This window comes from Cryptomeria japonica, chromosome 4 (assembly GCF_030272615.1).
Source record: "Cryptomeria japonica chromosome 4, Sugi_1.0, whole genome shotgun sequence".
Taxonomy (NCBI): Eukaryota; Viridiplantae; Streptophyta; class Pinopsida; order Cupressales; family Cupressaceae; genus Cryptomeria; species Cryptomeria japonica.
This window is the reverse complement of record NC_081408.1, coordinates 47,537,842-47,553,625: the sequence shown is the minus strand read 5'-3', so window position 1 is coordinate 47,553,625 and position 15,784 is coordinate 47,537,842. Positions and strand designations below refer to the sequence as shown.

At 35.2% G+C, this 15,784-nt stretch overlaps 1 protein-coding gene across 2 annotated transcripts in view; it reads left to right on the top strand.

Moving 5' to 3' along the window:
• Positions 1 to 395: 395 nt before the first annotated feature.
• LOC131056799 (bifunctional phosphatase IMPL2, chloroplastic) overlaps positions 396 to 15,784 on the top strand; it is a 198,859-nt gene continuing 183,470 nt past the window's right edge. Inside the window, exons 1-3 of one of the 2 annotated variants that reach the window (XM_059219556.1) lie at positions 396 to 1,054; positions 9,326 to 9,404; positions 9,641 to 9,762. In XM_059219556.1, the coding sequence (XP_059075539.1) occupies positions 688 to 1,054; positions 9,326 to 9,404; positions 9,641 to 9,762 (568 nt within the window). In that variant the 5' untranslated portion in view covers positions 396 to 687. The remainder of the gene's footprint in view (positions 1,055 to 9,325; positions 9,405 to 9,640; positions 9,763 to 15,784) is intronic. The other variant, XM_057991069.2, reaches the window with a different exon arrangement.

The following is a 15,784-nucleotide window of genomic DNA, read 5'->3' as shown; positions in this document are numbered from 1 at the left end:
ATTTAAGGGTGGGTATTTCGCTGAAGGCTATCCATTCACCCAAAGACTGATTTCTATTCTATAAATTGATTCTCTAATTTATGTAATTAGATAGCTGTTTGCCCTAAGGGTATCCATTCCTTAAAAAAAAAAATGATTTCTAATCTGTAAATTGATTCGATAATTTACTGATAATTTACTGATCACTTAATTGTAGGAAGAGCTGTTTGACTAAGATTCATTAAAAATCTTTCAACTTTACCAAAATAAAAACCTTCCAACTTCCGTAAGAGACTAAAAATCCATTAACCTATTTTGTATTTTTCCCATTACTTGGTTAAATTAAAAAAACAACTGTGAAAATTGATGATATGACCTATTTATTGACGGAACGCGTGGAGGGAAGAAACAAAATGGGTACGACATTTAACATATTATACTCAAAAGAATCTCTCACATCAAGGGCTTCCTTCAAAGATTTTCAAAATTTTGAAGTGTGGTTGCAGATCTTCCATTCAAATATTTTAGTATCGAGACAAAGCAATGTACGATGAATGAAGCAGTAACGGGACTGTAAAAGAAGAAACTGCAAATCTCAAGGCAGAGACTGTAAACATCAACATAAGCTGGCCCATTAATAAAATTCCCTCGTATTTGTCATCGAATAAATGCCCATACTGTTTCTTTTGTCGCCACAACACCATCACCATGCACGTTCTTCATAAATCCCACTCACATAGTATTTCCACTACTTCCATTGCTAAAACTAATCCTATTTTTAATCCAAATAAATGCCCTGAAATTTCCCCAATTTCTGTATGCGTTGACAACCCTCGTTTTCTCAGACACCCACTTTCCATTAAGGTCCCAGAAGGCTCAACACAGAAGCTAAGAACCCATTCTGCGAAAATATTGGGTTTAAAGAACTCTGCAATGTCTACTGAGAATGTAGAAATCAGCAAGGATATGATCGAGGAGTTTGTTGAGGTGGGAAACAAGATTGCAGACGCTGCAGGGCAGCCCATTCGTCAATATTTTCGCAAACATGTAGATATTGTGGACAAGGACGACTTAAGTGAGTAAAGTAAACTATATGAAAAACTTTTATATAGTTTGTACGATTTCAGTTAATTGCTTATAATTATATGCGAATTTTCAACCATGTAGATTAGATATTGAATTTTTTATATAATTTCTATAATTTTAAACAATTTTTTGTAATTATATAAGAATTTTCAATATACATATTGTATATTGAAAAGTTTCAATTAATTGTTTATAATCATATTAGCATTCTCTATATATAGATTTTATGATTTATATATGAAAATCTTCATATAGTTTCTGTGATCTCAATTAATTTTTTTAATTTATATGAGAATTTTAAATTTACAGAGTGATTTTTAATTAATTGTTTATATATATATCCCAAACAGAATGGAACGAATCCACAACGCAGGGGCATCTCTTACTGCCATAGTTTGTATGGCATTTGCACCTGTCCCATCGAATTTGTATACACCACACCCAATTTGTTTGGATGTATTTTATTTAATTTCAACACTTAATATGTCTACTGAGCTTTGAATGGATGCGACGCTTTACCTAGTTTAAGCATGTCATCACATTTCTTGGCCTTTGGACCTATATCTCTGCTTTTCAACACTTTAGTTTGTCAAATGGGATTTGAAATTGAGCCTCTGGGTCTCATCTCTGGATGTCCACTCATTCCACTTAGGTTTTCTAAATGGCAATTCTCCCTTTGTTTATTCCATACCGTTTGCTTCTTGTTTGGTAAACTCCTGTTGTGGCAGTCAACTTTTGCTTGCTCATCTTTTTTGTTTGGTAAATTTCTGTTGTGGCAGTCGCCTCTTGCTTTGATGCCACTATACTGTTTGTATTTTGTTTGGTAAATTCTTGTTGAGGCAGTCACCTTTTGCCTGGTCACCTTTCTTGTTTGGTAAATTTCTGTTATGGTGGTTTTCTTTTGCTTCAATGTTGCTAGTGGGGTTATCATTTCAATTAGAGTCGGAACGGATTAATGAGGAATTGAATTAGTTCTTGATTTTTGTTTTAGTCATTATTAGGGATGTCTCTTTTATCAAAGTTGTATTATCATGCATGGACCAATTAGGAATTGAACCTAGGACTTCCCATTTTCATGCTGGAATGCTTTACCACTAAGCTACAAGATCCTTGATGACTTGAGTTTTTTGCAGGCTCCTTTTTTGAATTTAACTGCCGCACATTTTCTCCAACACCCCCTCCTAAGGCACACTTTGGTGCTCAAGCACCAAAGAATACTGCTGTTTGAGGCACAGATTGGTTCTCATGTATTCAATTTGTCTTTGGTACCATCTTCTTTTGCATGGAACGGTTAGGGCTTGAATTACATAACTTTCTATTTGTATGTTGGTGTGTTCTACAATTGAGCTACTATACCTTTGTGACCAGGATTTTTGACAACATCCTTGTGGCAGTTTGGGTATGGCTCATTCCTCCAACAGGCTGCCCTAAATTTGTACCCAGCCTTCAAGCTGAAGCTAACAATATGCTGAGTAATGTTAATTTGATAAATATCAATCATAATTAAATGATTGCATCCAACATCACGACTCTTAAGTCATCAAATTTTGCGCATTTGAAAACCCAAGAAATTTCCAATGCACAACACTCTAAATATTGGAATTAAATGCCTCATGAGGGAAAGCAAATCACCATGAAGAAATGAGAAACAATAATGATATGACATACTCAAAGGAAACAAGTGATTGTCTATCTACACTGTTAACTTTTAGCACTTTCAGATTAATATAAACTCAGAAAACAGATTTTAGTTTCTAACTAAATTGATTAGATGCAAGATTTAGAGTTTTCTAGGTTTAGGCATCACATAGAAATGAACAAAGTAAGAACAAGACATGGTTACCCTGGGAAAACCTCCTAGGAGGAAAAACCTAGCCAGAAAAGATCCTCAGATCTGATTATGGATTATATTCATATGAAGATTACAACACTTATCTTTAGTACTTGAAGATGATTGCACATAGGGCTGATAAGGTCTTCAACAAGTCTGCACTTTTGTAAGTCTCAAGCCTGCTCCATTTAACACAGTAATCAGCAATCAGATCCACACCCTAGGTCAGCACTTTATTGTATCTTAAGTCTGCCCCTTTGCCTGAAACTGGACTGCAACCTTAGCTGTTTGAATCTGGAATAGTTCGCCCTCCTTGTAATGGTATTTGCAGAGTAGTTCACTCTCCTTGCAATTGTATTTGCTCTTGATGTTAGCATCTTTTATGACAGATACAAATCGCCAATATTACTTTTTCAAACTTCGCATTTTAGGCAGAGGTATAATTCGCATGGAATGATAAAACTGAATGAGTAAATTGTGATGTGAGGTTTATGCTTATTTATATGTGGAGCAATACTCCTAAACATGTCGGCTTGCCTTATAAATTAAAACCTTTTTAATTTATTTAATGCGAAATATATTGGGATAGGGTTGGCCCTATCATGATGGCGTGTTAGGCTTGTATGTAGCGTGGAGTGTAGCGTGGGGTCTTTTATTAGATGCCGTGAGGTATAGGGCCCAGCCCTACATGTTGGGGAAGGGGCTGGCCCCCTTGGGCGGATTCCAATGTTGCCCAAGGCAATTGGAATCCGCCATTCCCTAATTATAATCAACACTCCCTCTTAATTAGGGAGAAAGATAATCTTACAACCAGGTTACAAGATTAGTGCTCAGCCCTAAGTAATACATACAATGTTTAAATTGTAATCCGAACTTAGCTGTCAACTTCAAATATTCCTGAGAGAGGATCACAACAAGTATCCCATAGTATCCATCTTGTACTGCCTGTGGAGGGTGACTTCAAATTTTAACATGCACACTTGCAAGTCATGAATACATACACAATTATTCATGCACATCATGGAGTCTTTCCATGCCATCGATCACGCATATCCATCATTCATTGCCTTAACCTTAGTCTTCTCCCAAAGAAGAATGTAACATCATAATCTTCCATCTTGCACCCAAGCATAGAGTGGAGATACATAATCATTGCTCTCCATAGCATAAAATGAAGACATAGTCCTCCATCTTGCACACAAGCAAGAAATGGAACAGACATAATCAAAATATTGTAGTCTTCCATCTTGCACACATGCATACAGTGGAACTACATAATATAATCTTCCAGCTTGCACACAAGCATAGATTGGATCCACCTTACATTGCCCGCAGAGGGTGGAGAGGATCTTTTCTACCATCTTACATTGCCTGCAGAGGATGGTTAACAATTACTCTTCTCCCTGAGAAGATTACAATACCATCTTACATTGCTCGCAGAGGATGGTTAACAATTACTCTTCTCCCTGAGAAGATTACAATACCATCTTACATTGCCCGCAGAGGATGGTTAACAATTACTCTTCTCCTTGAGAAGATTACAATACCACCTTATATTGCCCGCAGAGGGTGGTTTGATACAACACAATGTATCACTAAGGTTGAGATTCCCTCTCAACCAAGGCGGTGTTCTTCACAGCTCCAAGTCTATCTCAAGCTTCAAGAGACTTGGTGAGAACATTTGCAACACAGGATTGTCCTACCATAAAACACTGAATTGTCAGGTATCTCTATACAACCCTGATAATAAATCAAAACAACATAACAAGAATTTTGAGAAACCACACTACTTCTCTTGATGCAACACTTGCAGCAATGTATTTAGCTACAGTAATACTCAATGCAACTGAGGACTGTCCCTGTAGGTCCAAGAGATCGCAACGGTTGAATGCTTGAAGTGTTTTCCTTGTGCGTAACACTTCTTGACCAATCTGAACCTAAGTAGTCTCAGCCCATAATCAATTGTGTCTTGCAAATATCAAAATATGCTTGGTTGCAACAATATGCTTAGCTTTGATTAGCTAAGGCACTCACCAATCAACCTGCCTCTATTCAGATGAATATGCAAAATCATAGTTGGTTGCAGACATACTCAACTTCTTTAAGTTAGTTTCCATATAAGTTTACAATCTGTAATTCTAACATAACAATAGAAACTTTACTTCGAATAATTTCATTAGATCCTTGCCACACTTCTAACCTAGAAGTAATGCATTTTAGGTTTAGATCTTCCATCTCAATTCTAAGCTAATTCTTTCTTATTAAATCATGAGGCTATCTTTATCAGTCAGAGTTAGATCATCCACATAAGGAATCAAAATTAGCATTTCAAATACTTTAAGGAACAGGTTAGAATCTTTACAAAACCCTAGGCTTATCAATTACTCTTTCATACCAAGAGTTTTATTGAAGATCATAGGGCTCCCTCTTAATCCTCAATATCAGATTGATAGCCAAGTATCAAGTCAGTTCAAAAAATTAAAAAATGTATGACCCAAAAATTTCATGCTAATACTCATAATCAAAAGGTAATCAACCAACATAAGTTAGAGTATACCAAACTTAGAAGGAGGCGCTCCCTCTTATGTTCTGCACAATCAATCTTTTATGTTAATCTCAAGGATCCTTGTCCATCTATCTTTCAATCAATAGGGTGGACCCATAGCACAATTATTGAGATAAGATGAGGATAACTTCCATCAAGAGATTACACAACAAGATTGCCAATCCAATGTCATCAATAGAAAACGAAAATCCTAGGAGATCAATTGCGAAATCTTTCAAAGAGGAACCATAATTAGAATCACAGATTTGTAAAAAATAGTTTCAGCCAATGAATAGTAACATTATGCAATGTTAGTAAGACAAGATATAAATTCAATCTCTTGGAACAAACGACGGAGTAAGCACAATAAGGAATACTCAAACCTCACAAATCATCCAATCGTGCCCCATCAACCTCTTACAGGAGAAGTGATGAATCTACAATTATCAGTTGTCAAGATTCCATTAAGGTCCATAGTTGATCATTATCTTTGGTATTGCAAAACCAAAAAGAGGTTTGCACTAAAACAATAAGAGCAAAAGGGATCTTTAATACACTTTTAAAACAACAAGGAGCCACACATAACTTCTTCATAACACATTTAGTAGATCTCATTCTTTACATCAATGGTCAGATTTGAAGGTTGAGAACAACTCAAAGCTGTGTTCTGAAACACATGATTACTAGAACAACTTATAACATTGGTGTAACAATAAACGAAAGTAGTAGTTCACTCAAATCAGAAGAAAGAACATAGAAAAGACCTAAGACTGAATGCATCCATAATATTAGTTCATCTATTTGCAGTTCAGTCTAGAGGAAAGTAATCAGAGATGAATCAAAACAAATGAGCATTGATAAAATTGATCTAATAACAACATCATTCTGCAAAATGATAAAATACTTATTAGTTATACTCTTTGTTAACCACCAAGCACAATTTATATTTGATCAAAACAAAACAAATCTCAAGGTAGTTTATGATAGTAGAAGAATCCCATACCTCAAAAGGCACATGAAGAAGATCTATATTATACGAACTACAAGGCTAGCATTAACTCTTGCATACTACGAACAAGATTGCAGATCATCTTTCAACTAAACTTTTCTATCAGTTACACCTATTAGTAAAATTACCCATAGGCCAAAATATTAAGTCAAAGTGATCTCGATCTGTTCATTAAGAGTTTATCTCCATAATTAATAGAACATAAAATTCCTACACCTTAGTCGATATACTTATATCAATGATGCCAAGGCAAACAATCATTAGCTCCTCATGACTGTACACAACTCCATAAGTCGTTCATGTCAAGTAGAATTCAAGTCAACAAAAAATGTCATGAATGAAGGTCATTAAAAAAAACATAACTCAACCAAGCATAGCTTCTCACTTAGAATAAGTATTCATCACAAGAATACTTAGAACTTTTAAATCAAAAAGTCAATAGTAGAACCAATCCATATTATTTAATATAATAACGATATCTAAATTACATATGTAGAGAACATAACAAGTATTTAGATCATAGTCGTATAGATGACAACTGTGAATGATGAGTCCAAGACATTCCTGATTCCAATCAAAACATTAATGAAGGATCGATCTATAATACCTTGCAACACTCAAGCAGAAATTTAGAATACCTTCTAAGTTCTAAAAGAGTATGCAAATCAAAGATTATGATGATATCTAAATAATGTTCTATATTAGATAAGTCTACCAACTAAGGCAATTAGAATCATAAAATCATTACGACCTAGAACTAGGTCAGCCAAACGATAATACTTCAATTTCTTGGATAAGCCGAGTATAATATATCTTGCAATCAAGAATGCAATGACTCAAAAATACTTAGCTTGAATGACGCCGAAGAGTCAGATCTTCAAGCATACAGGATCAAGATGTGACCATGCTAAACCTTTGATCACAAACCTTTTCAATCTCTCCTCGATCTTGGAACCTGTCATCAATTTTAGGACAACAAGAAAGTGCAAGATCTAGGCTACAGGATGCTAGATCTGATTACGGTTAGTACAACTTGGCTCTGATACCATGTTAACTTTTAGTACTTTCAGATTAATATAAACTCAGAAAACAGATTTTAGTTTCTAACTAAATTGATTAGATGAAAGATTTAGAGTTTTCTAGGTTTAGGCATCACATAGAAATGAACAAAGTAAGAACAAGACATGGTTACCCTAGGAAAACCTCCTAGGAGGAAAAACCCAGCTAGAAAAGATCCTCAAATCTGATTATGGATTATATTCATATGAAGATTACAACACTTATCTTTAGTACTTGAAGATGATTGCACATAGGGCTGATAAGGTCTTCAACAAGTCTGCACTTTTGTAAGTCTCAAGCCTGCTCCATTTAACACAGTAATCAGCAATCAGATCCACACCCTAGGTCAGCACTTTATTGTATCTTAAGTCTGCCCCTTTGCCTGAAACTGGATTGCAACCCTAGCTGTTTGAATCTGGAATAGTTCACCCTCCTTGTAATGGTATTTGCAGAGTAGTTCGCTCTCCTTGCAATTGTATTTGCTCTTGATATTAGCGTCTTTTATGACAGATACAAATCGCCAATTTTACTTCTTCAAACTTCGCATTTTAGGCAGAGGTATAATTCGCGTGGAATGATAAAACTGAACGAGTAAATTGTGATGTGAGGTTTATGCTTATTTATATGTGGAGCAATACTCCTAAACATGTCGGCTTGCCTTATAAATTAAAACCTTTTTAATTTATTTAATGCGAAATATATTGGGATAGGGTTGGCCCTATCATGATGGCGTGTTAGGCTTGTATGTAGCGTGGAGTGTAGCGTGGGGTCTTTTATTAGATGCCGTGAGGTATAGGGCCCAGCCCTACATGTTGGGGAAGGGGCTGGCCCCCTTGGGCGGATTCCAATGTTGCCCAAGGCAATTGGAATCCGCCATTCCCTAATTATAATCAACATACACTATCTAATTAGATATACATATGCATGCGTGTTTAAAAAACTGGAAAATGCAAAGGATACATTATTTTAGACAAAATAATTGGTCTTCCTTGTATGACCCTTATTTTTTAAGTTGTACAGATGAGCAGTGTCAACAAATAACATGTTGACCTTGGCCTATCAGGCATGGTTGATGCCTAAGGCATTCAATGCAAGCATCATTCTGTGTTATGGGAAATGTTAACCATACACCGGATTGAACAGGCCATAACTAAGTTGGGAGATGGATGTGGTGTTAATACAGACCATTAAGATGGATTTGAGGTAGATGCCAATCATGGAGTTTGAGCTGTGACATGGATCATTGACTGTATATATGCATTCGCACTTGGGTTGTAGATCATACTTGTAATGTGGGGTCAGATCCACATGGAACTATATCTATGCCCTTTTACTTCTTTATAGTAAATCATCTGATTTGTTGGACATTTGTATCCTTACTGATAGAACATGCATGCACCCATATTTCTGTTTGTCATATGCGTATTCATGTTTAGAATTAATTCTTCAAGCTTGACTTGCTTGTCTTTATTAGGATTTTGCATGTAAGGTTATGACTGCAAATGTATGTGTACTTGCCTCAAATATCATTGCACAGCATGAAAGTTAAAGGGAATTGTGTTTCTTTCCTCTGGTTAACATAAGCTATACCCTTCACAAATTCTTTGTTTTCAAGGTGTTTTGGTTGGGCCCATCTATCAGTTTTATTATGTAGCTCCTGTGAGTTGTTCTTAGTTTTTCAATCATGTGAATTTTAGAGAGCCAGAGTGCCCTTCTCTTTATTCTTATCCATTGTTTTTTTTCTTTCTTTGGGGTTCTGATTTTAATGATCACTGAAGGTATACTTTTACTGATAGATTTTTTTCATTAAATGCAGGCCCTGTTACAATAGCAGATCGTGCTGCTGAAGAAGCCATGCGTTCTGTTATTTCTGAACACTTCCCAACACATGCAATGTAGGATATGGTTTTGATAGTGTATTTGCAAAAGAAAACATTTTATTTCTTTTATGTCGGGAGATTTCAATCTCTGGCTATGCTAATTAAACTAGATTTGCAGAAAAATACTAATTGGTTTATGTAGTACTTAGTCTGCAAAATGATAATGGATCATGGCTGTGGGGATCTACACTTGTCTGTTATTTACATGTTTTGGCAGCATCAGCATTTAAAATTTAAATGCCTTCTTAAAGGATGATTCTAAAGGAGAGTGCTCACAGATATGGGGAGGAGAATGGATGGACTTGCAATGGAGAAAATGCAGAATATATTTGGGTTTTGGATCCCATTGATGGCACAAAAAGCTTTATCACAGGTAAAATTTTCCGTCTTCCTTTTTCTAATACTATTTGATCTACGACATGTACATAAACAAAGCAACAAATAAACAGAAGATTGCTTCCTTTGGTGATTCAAAACACCTACATGATGATAATTTCAATCAAGGAAATCCCGAGGGAGCTTTATCTTGTTAGATTATAGATATTAAAAATTTATGTAGCTTGGACCTAGAACTAGTCTAAATGTTTAAACAGTTGGTGCATATACTCTCATACACCTTCAATCAACAAATTCCTGTTTGCGATAGATCTATTATGTTAGAGATGTTAGAGGTGTAAATGAAACATGAAATAGAAGCTGAAAAGTTTCCCATGAAGAGGAGGAAAAGTTTTCCACAAAAAATGGAAAAAATAATAAATAAACATAACCATAAAGACAAGTATATTAACTGAATGCTATAGACATGAATCTACCCAAATAATTTTCTTAATAACATAAAAGATTAACATAATTGTCTCATATTGTGGTTCGTCTTGGAATTTGGCTAACTGGTAGGGAGTGCACATGATATATTGAATATGATTCATGAATCATATTTCCTGTAACAATGCTTAGGTACATGACTCCATGAGCTATATAGCTTCAACAGATTTGAATTCTGGGCATTTAGATATGTTCATCAGTATAATGACAGCAAGGTGGTGCTAGCATGGCCACAATCACAGCAAAACTTTCTTCTTGTACCCTAGGCCATGTTTGAGGCTGGGCTTACTAGTAATGTGTAATGCCCCCACTTTGAAATAGAATTTAATGGTAAATATAAATAATAAAATTAAAATTCAATAGAATAAAATTAAAATTAAAATGAAAATATAAAAAAATATAATTAAATATAATTAAAATTTAATTAAGTTAACTAATGGTCAAAAGGCATGAAATGATAAGTTGGGACTCTCCCAAATATGAGGTATAAAAGGGAGATGAGAACACATTTGAAGGGGGGAATGATTTGGGAATCAGAGGTGCAGATCTGATTTAAATAAAAGTGCAGACCTGATTGTGAAAGGTTGTGTCCCTTTCAAAGGGCAGAGATAATAAAGAGTTGCACTCTTTCAAAGGGTGCTAATGGTGAAAGGGCAGTCTCTTGCCAAAGGGCATACATGACGAAGAGGTGTGACCCCTCCCTCACATTGAGAGATATAAAGGAAAGGAATCAAAAGCATCTAAGGAGATCACCATCGATCAGATCAGATCAGAACTGTTTTGAAGTTACAGACAGAGAATGAATCTGCACTAAAATGTGAAGAAAGGAGAACGGAAGAGGAATAAATAACGCAGGCCAGACTTATACCACTATAATCACATCAGACTCTTGACATTTCTTTGGCATGAATTCTACTTATAAGCTATCTTAGCCCTTATGGGATTTCTCTGTTCATCAATGCTTGCCTATGCTGCAACTATTATATCGTTTCACATATATATTTGATCTCCATAAGTAAAAATATCTTGTGCAATAGTATTGGTTTTCTGCACAAATATATTCTGCAATAGTCATATTAATTTCTGTGATAAACGATTCAGTCTGTAAATCACTACTATGTATAATTAATCCGCTATTGTCCTAATGAAATTCGTACAGTAATTAGTAAATTCTGCAACTGATAAAGAAATGGTAATAAACTGAAATATTAGCAATTAACTCAGCAATGATATGGTATGTGATAATAATTGGATATTGACAAATAAACTGGATACTGGCAAACTAACTGGTAAATAATCAGAATATTAAGGCATGACCTGATTTTATTTATAAACAACCTGAACAACTATATTAATTCATAATTGAGTAGGGGAACTGTTATAAGACACCCTACATGATCACTATTGAGTCGGGAAACTGTTATAAGCTATGAAACCCAGGGACGCGTCCCTGGCCTGAAATCCCCCATCCCGGTCCCAGGGACGTTTCGGGGACTTGGGGACAGCAAGGGGATGTTCCCCCCGTCCCCAAATATATGAGTATTTGTGGGGGACGTGCCGGAAACGAGGGGACGTTTTTCCCAATCGTGGGGGACATCCGTACGTCCCAGGGACAGCTGGGAAGTCCCCAATCTGTCCCGAGGACGGCTGGATGTCCCCCATGACTGGGGCTAATTTAATACATTAAATTATGTCATATTTAAAATTTTTTTTTGTCTCCTAATAATTTTTTTTTTGTTCCAAAATAATTAAATATTAAATTAAAAGTTAAAACATGACCGAATGCCTTTAAAATTTAAAATTGTTTTTAAATTTTTGTCCTAAATGGTTCGAAGTATTAAAAAATTAAAAATTAAAAAAGGAACGATATTGATAATTAGATTAATGTCGTTCCCTTTTTAATTTTTAATTTTTTAACACTTTGAACTATCATATTAAATAATTTAAATTCAAATAATTAAATATAATACTTAATAGTTAATACTTAATAGTCAAGAGTGCCAATTTATTTTAATTTTTGACGTTTTTGGAACGATTGTTTTATTTTTATGTTTTTGCCTATGGCAAACATAAAAATATACGCACACGTATTCATGCAGGCCATTCGTTTTATGGGAGTGATAAAGGTTAAGAGTCTTAAGACTGGAAGTGGAAATCGCTGCAGACTTCATCAGTATCCTCGCCGACTTTGACTGGTTATTGGGGTTTGAATTCATGGTTTTTTTTCATTGCATGAAGTCTACCTTTGCTTGCTGTTTGCCGTGGGTAGTGGTTGGCTTCATCGGCTAGGGCACTGGTAGCCATTGTTTGGTTCCTTCAGCGGATGCAGATTAGGGACAGCATTATACTTTGCTTTTTTTGTATTTACTTAGTACTATTTTGATTTTCATATTGTAATTGACATTGAAACTATATGACAGCAGTGTAGCCTTTGGGCATTTTGTATGTTATTTCTTTAATATCTATTATGATATGCATATTGACAACGTGAATGAATTGAAATCCTGAATTATGGATGCATATTGAGTATTGACAATGTTGTATGTTCAAAATTTACATGCTATATCCATGTTTTCATATGAATATAATGTATATATGCATGCTTTATCCATGTTTTCATATGAACATTTAGAATTTTCCTATATATTTTAAATTTTACCTATATTTTATATAGCCGTCCCCTTTGCCGCCCCCTCCCCTCCCCCCGTCCCCAAATTTGGCAAAAAAATTTGCTGTCCCGGAAACTCATTTTGCCATCCCCCGTTGTCCCTGTCTTGGAAACTCGGGGTAACATAGGTTATAAGACACCCTACATGATCATAATAGAGTAGGAGAATTGTTATAAGACACCCTACATGATCATATTGAGTAGGGGAACTGTTATATAAGACACCCTACATGATCATAATGAGTAGGGGAACTGTTACATAAGACACTCTACATGATCATAATGAGTAGGGGAACTGTTGTATAAGACACCCTACATGATTATGCTTGAACAGTTAATCAAGACACCCTGCATGATTATGCTTGAACAGTTAATCAAGACACCCTATCAACCCTGCATAATAGCACATGGTGTTGAGGTTGTCTCAATCATAAGATTATGTTTCTACCTCTGATTCTGTTACATGAATCTCTTTTATGCTTTACTTATTCATTTCTGTATATAGTCGTTTATATGGCCACTTCTCTATGTAATTTGTAGTATCTTTCTAACCTTGTTTTTGCAGGTTGACTACAGCAGAGGCTAAGGTACTTCCCTAAACCCTTAACCTAAGAACTGAAAACTGTAATTAAAGTATTTTAAGGCAGTTTATAAATAGGGGACATTACAAGTGGTATCAGAGCATGATCCTGCCATCCTGTAGGGTAGACATCAATCAATAAAACATTCCAGTCAATAAGAAGGAATCTAATAATACATTTATTTGTGTGTATGCTCCGTGTTTATATACATCCATGTGTGCTCCGCGTTTTATGTGTATACTTTGTGTTTGGTTCATGCCTGGTATGTTTCTGGCATGTTTATTCCATGTGTGTTTTTCAAAGTTGTTTCATATTGGGAATCATTTTGGAACAATCCATGATCATTGCTTGAGGACAAGCAATCTTGAGTTGGGCGGGCTGTAATGTCCGTACTTTGAAATGGAATTTAATGGTAATCATAAAATTAAAATTCAAAAGAATAAAATTAAAATTAAAATGAAAATATAAAAGAATATAATTAAAATTTAATTAAGTTAACGAATGATCAAAAGGCATGAAATGATAAGTTGTGACTCTCCCAAATACGAGGTATAAAAGGGAGATGAGAACTCATTTGTAGGGGGGAATAATTTGGGAATCAGAGGTGCAGATCTGATTTAAATAAAAGTGCAGACCTGATTGGGAAAGGTTGTGTCCCTTTCAAAGGGCAGAGATAATGAAGAGCTGCACTCTTTCAAAGGGTGCTAATGGTGAAAGGCTGTGTCTCTTGCCAAAGGGCATACATGACGAAGAGGTGTGACCCCTCCCTCACATTGAGAGATATGAAGGAAAGGAATCAAAAGCATCTAAGGAGATCACCATTGATCAGATCAGATCAGAACAGTTTTGAAGTTACAGACAGAGAATTAATCTGCACTAAAATGTGAAGAAAGGAGAACGGAAGAGGAATATATAACTCAGGCCAGACTTATACCACTATAATCACATCAGACTCTTGACATCTCTCTGGTATGAATTCTACTTATAAGCTATCTTAGCCCTTCCAGGATTTCTCTGTTCATCAATTCTTGCCTATGCTGCAACTATTATATCGTTTCACATATATATTTGATCTCCATAAGTAAAAATATCTTGCACAATAGTATTGGTTTTCTGCACAAATATATTCTGCAATAGTCATATTAATTTCTGTGATAAACGATTCAGTCTGTAAATCACTACTATGTATAATTAATCCGCTTTTGTCCTAATAAATTCGTACTGTAATCAGTAAATTCTGTAACTGATAAGAAATGGTAATAAACTGAAATGTTAGCAATTAACTGAGCAATGATATGGTATGTGGTCATAATTGGATATTGACAAATAAACTGGATACTGGCAAACTAATTGGTAAATATTCAGAATATTAAGGCATAACTTGATTTTATTTATAAACAACCTGAACAACTATATTAATTCATAATTGAGTAGGGGAACTGTTATAAGACACCCTACATGATCACAATTGAGTAGGGGAACTGTTATAAGACACCCTACATGATCATAATAGAGTAGGGAACTGTTATAAGTCAACCTACATGATCATATTGAGTAGGCTAACTGTTATTTAAGACACCCTACATGATCATAATGAGCAGGGGAACTGTTATATAAGACACCCTACATGATCATATTGAGTAGGCTAACTGTTATATAAGACACCCTACATGATCATAATGAGCAGGGGAACTGTTATATAAGACACCCTACATGATCATGCTTGAACAGTTAATCAAGACATCCTATCAACCCTGCATAATAGCACATGGTGTTGAGGTTGTCTCAATCATAAGATTATGTTTCTACCCCTGATTCTGTTACATGAATCTCTTTTATGCTTTACTTAGTCATTTCTGTATATAGTCGTTTATATGGCCACTTCTTTATGTAATTTATAGTATCTTTCTAACCTTGTTTTTGCAGGTTGACTACAGCAGAGGCTAAGGTACTTCCCTAAACCTTCAATCCAAGAACTGAAAACCGTAATTAAAGTATTTTAAGGTAGTTTATAAATAGGGGACATTACATAATGATTCTCATTAAGGTTATATGTGTTCCTGTTCAGAACACATTCAGATCCAATGCATATTTAAATATTTTAAATAAGGCACCATGGATCAATCGGCAAGAATTTTTCAAAGAAAGAATGTTAAGTGATTACTTTTGTACCTCTCCACACCCTCAGGAACATGCTTGATTTTGATGAGAATTCAGTGAATCCTCAATCACGAAAAGGAGTGTATTGAATTCTTTTGCTATTATGGGAGGTCCTACGTGTGTGAAACATGAACATCTAACGAGTTAAGTATCAAAGAAATGCT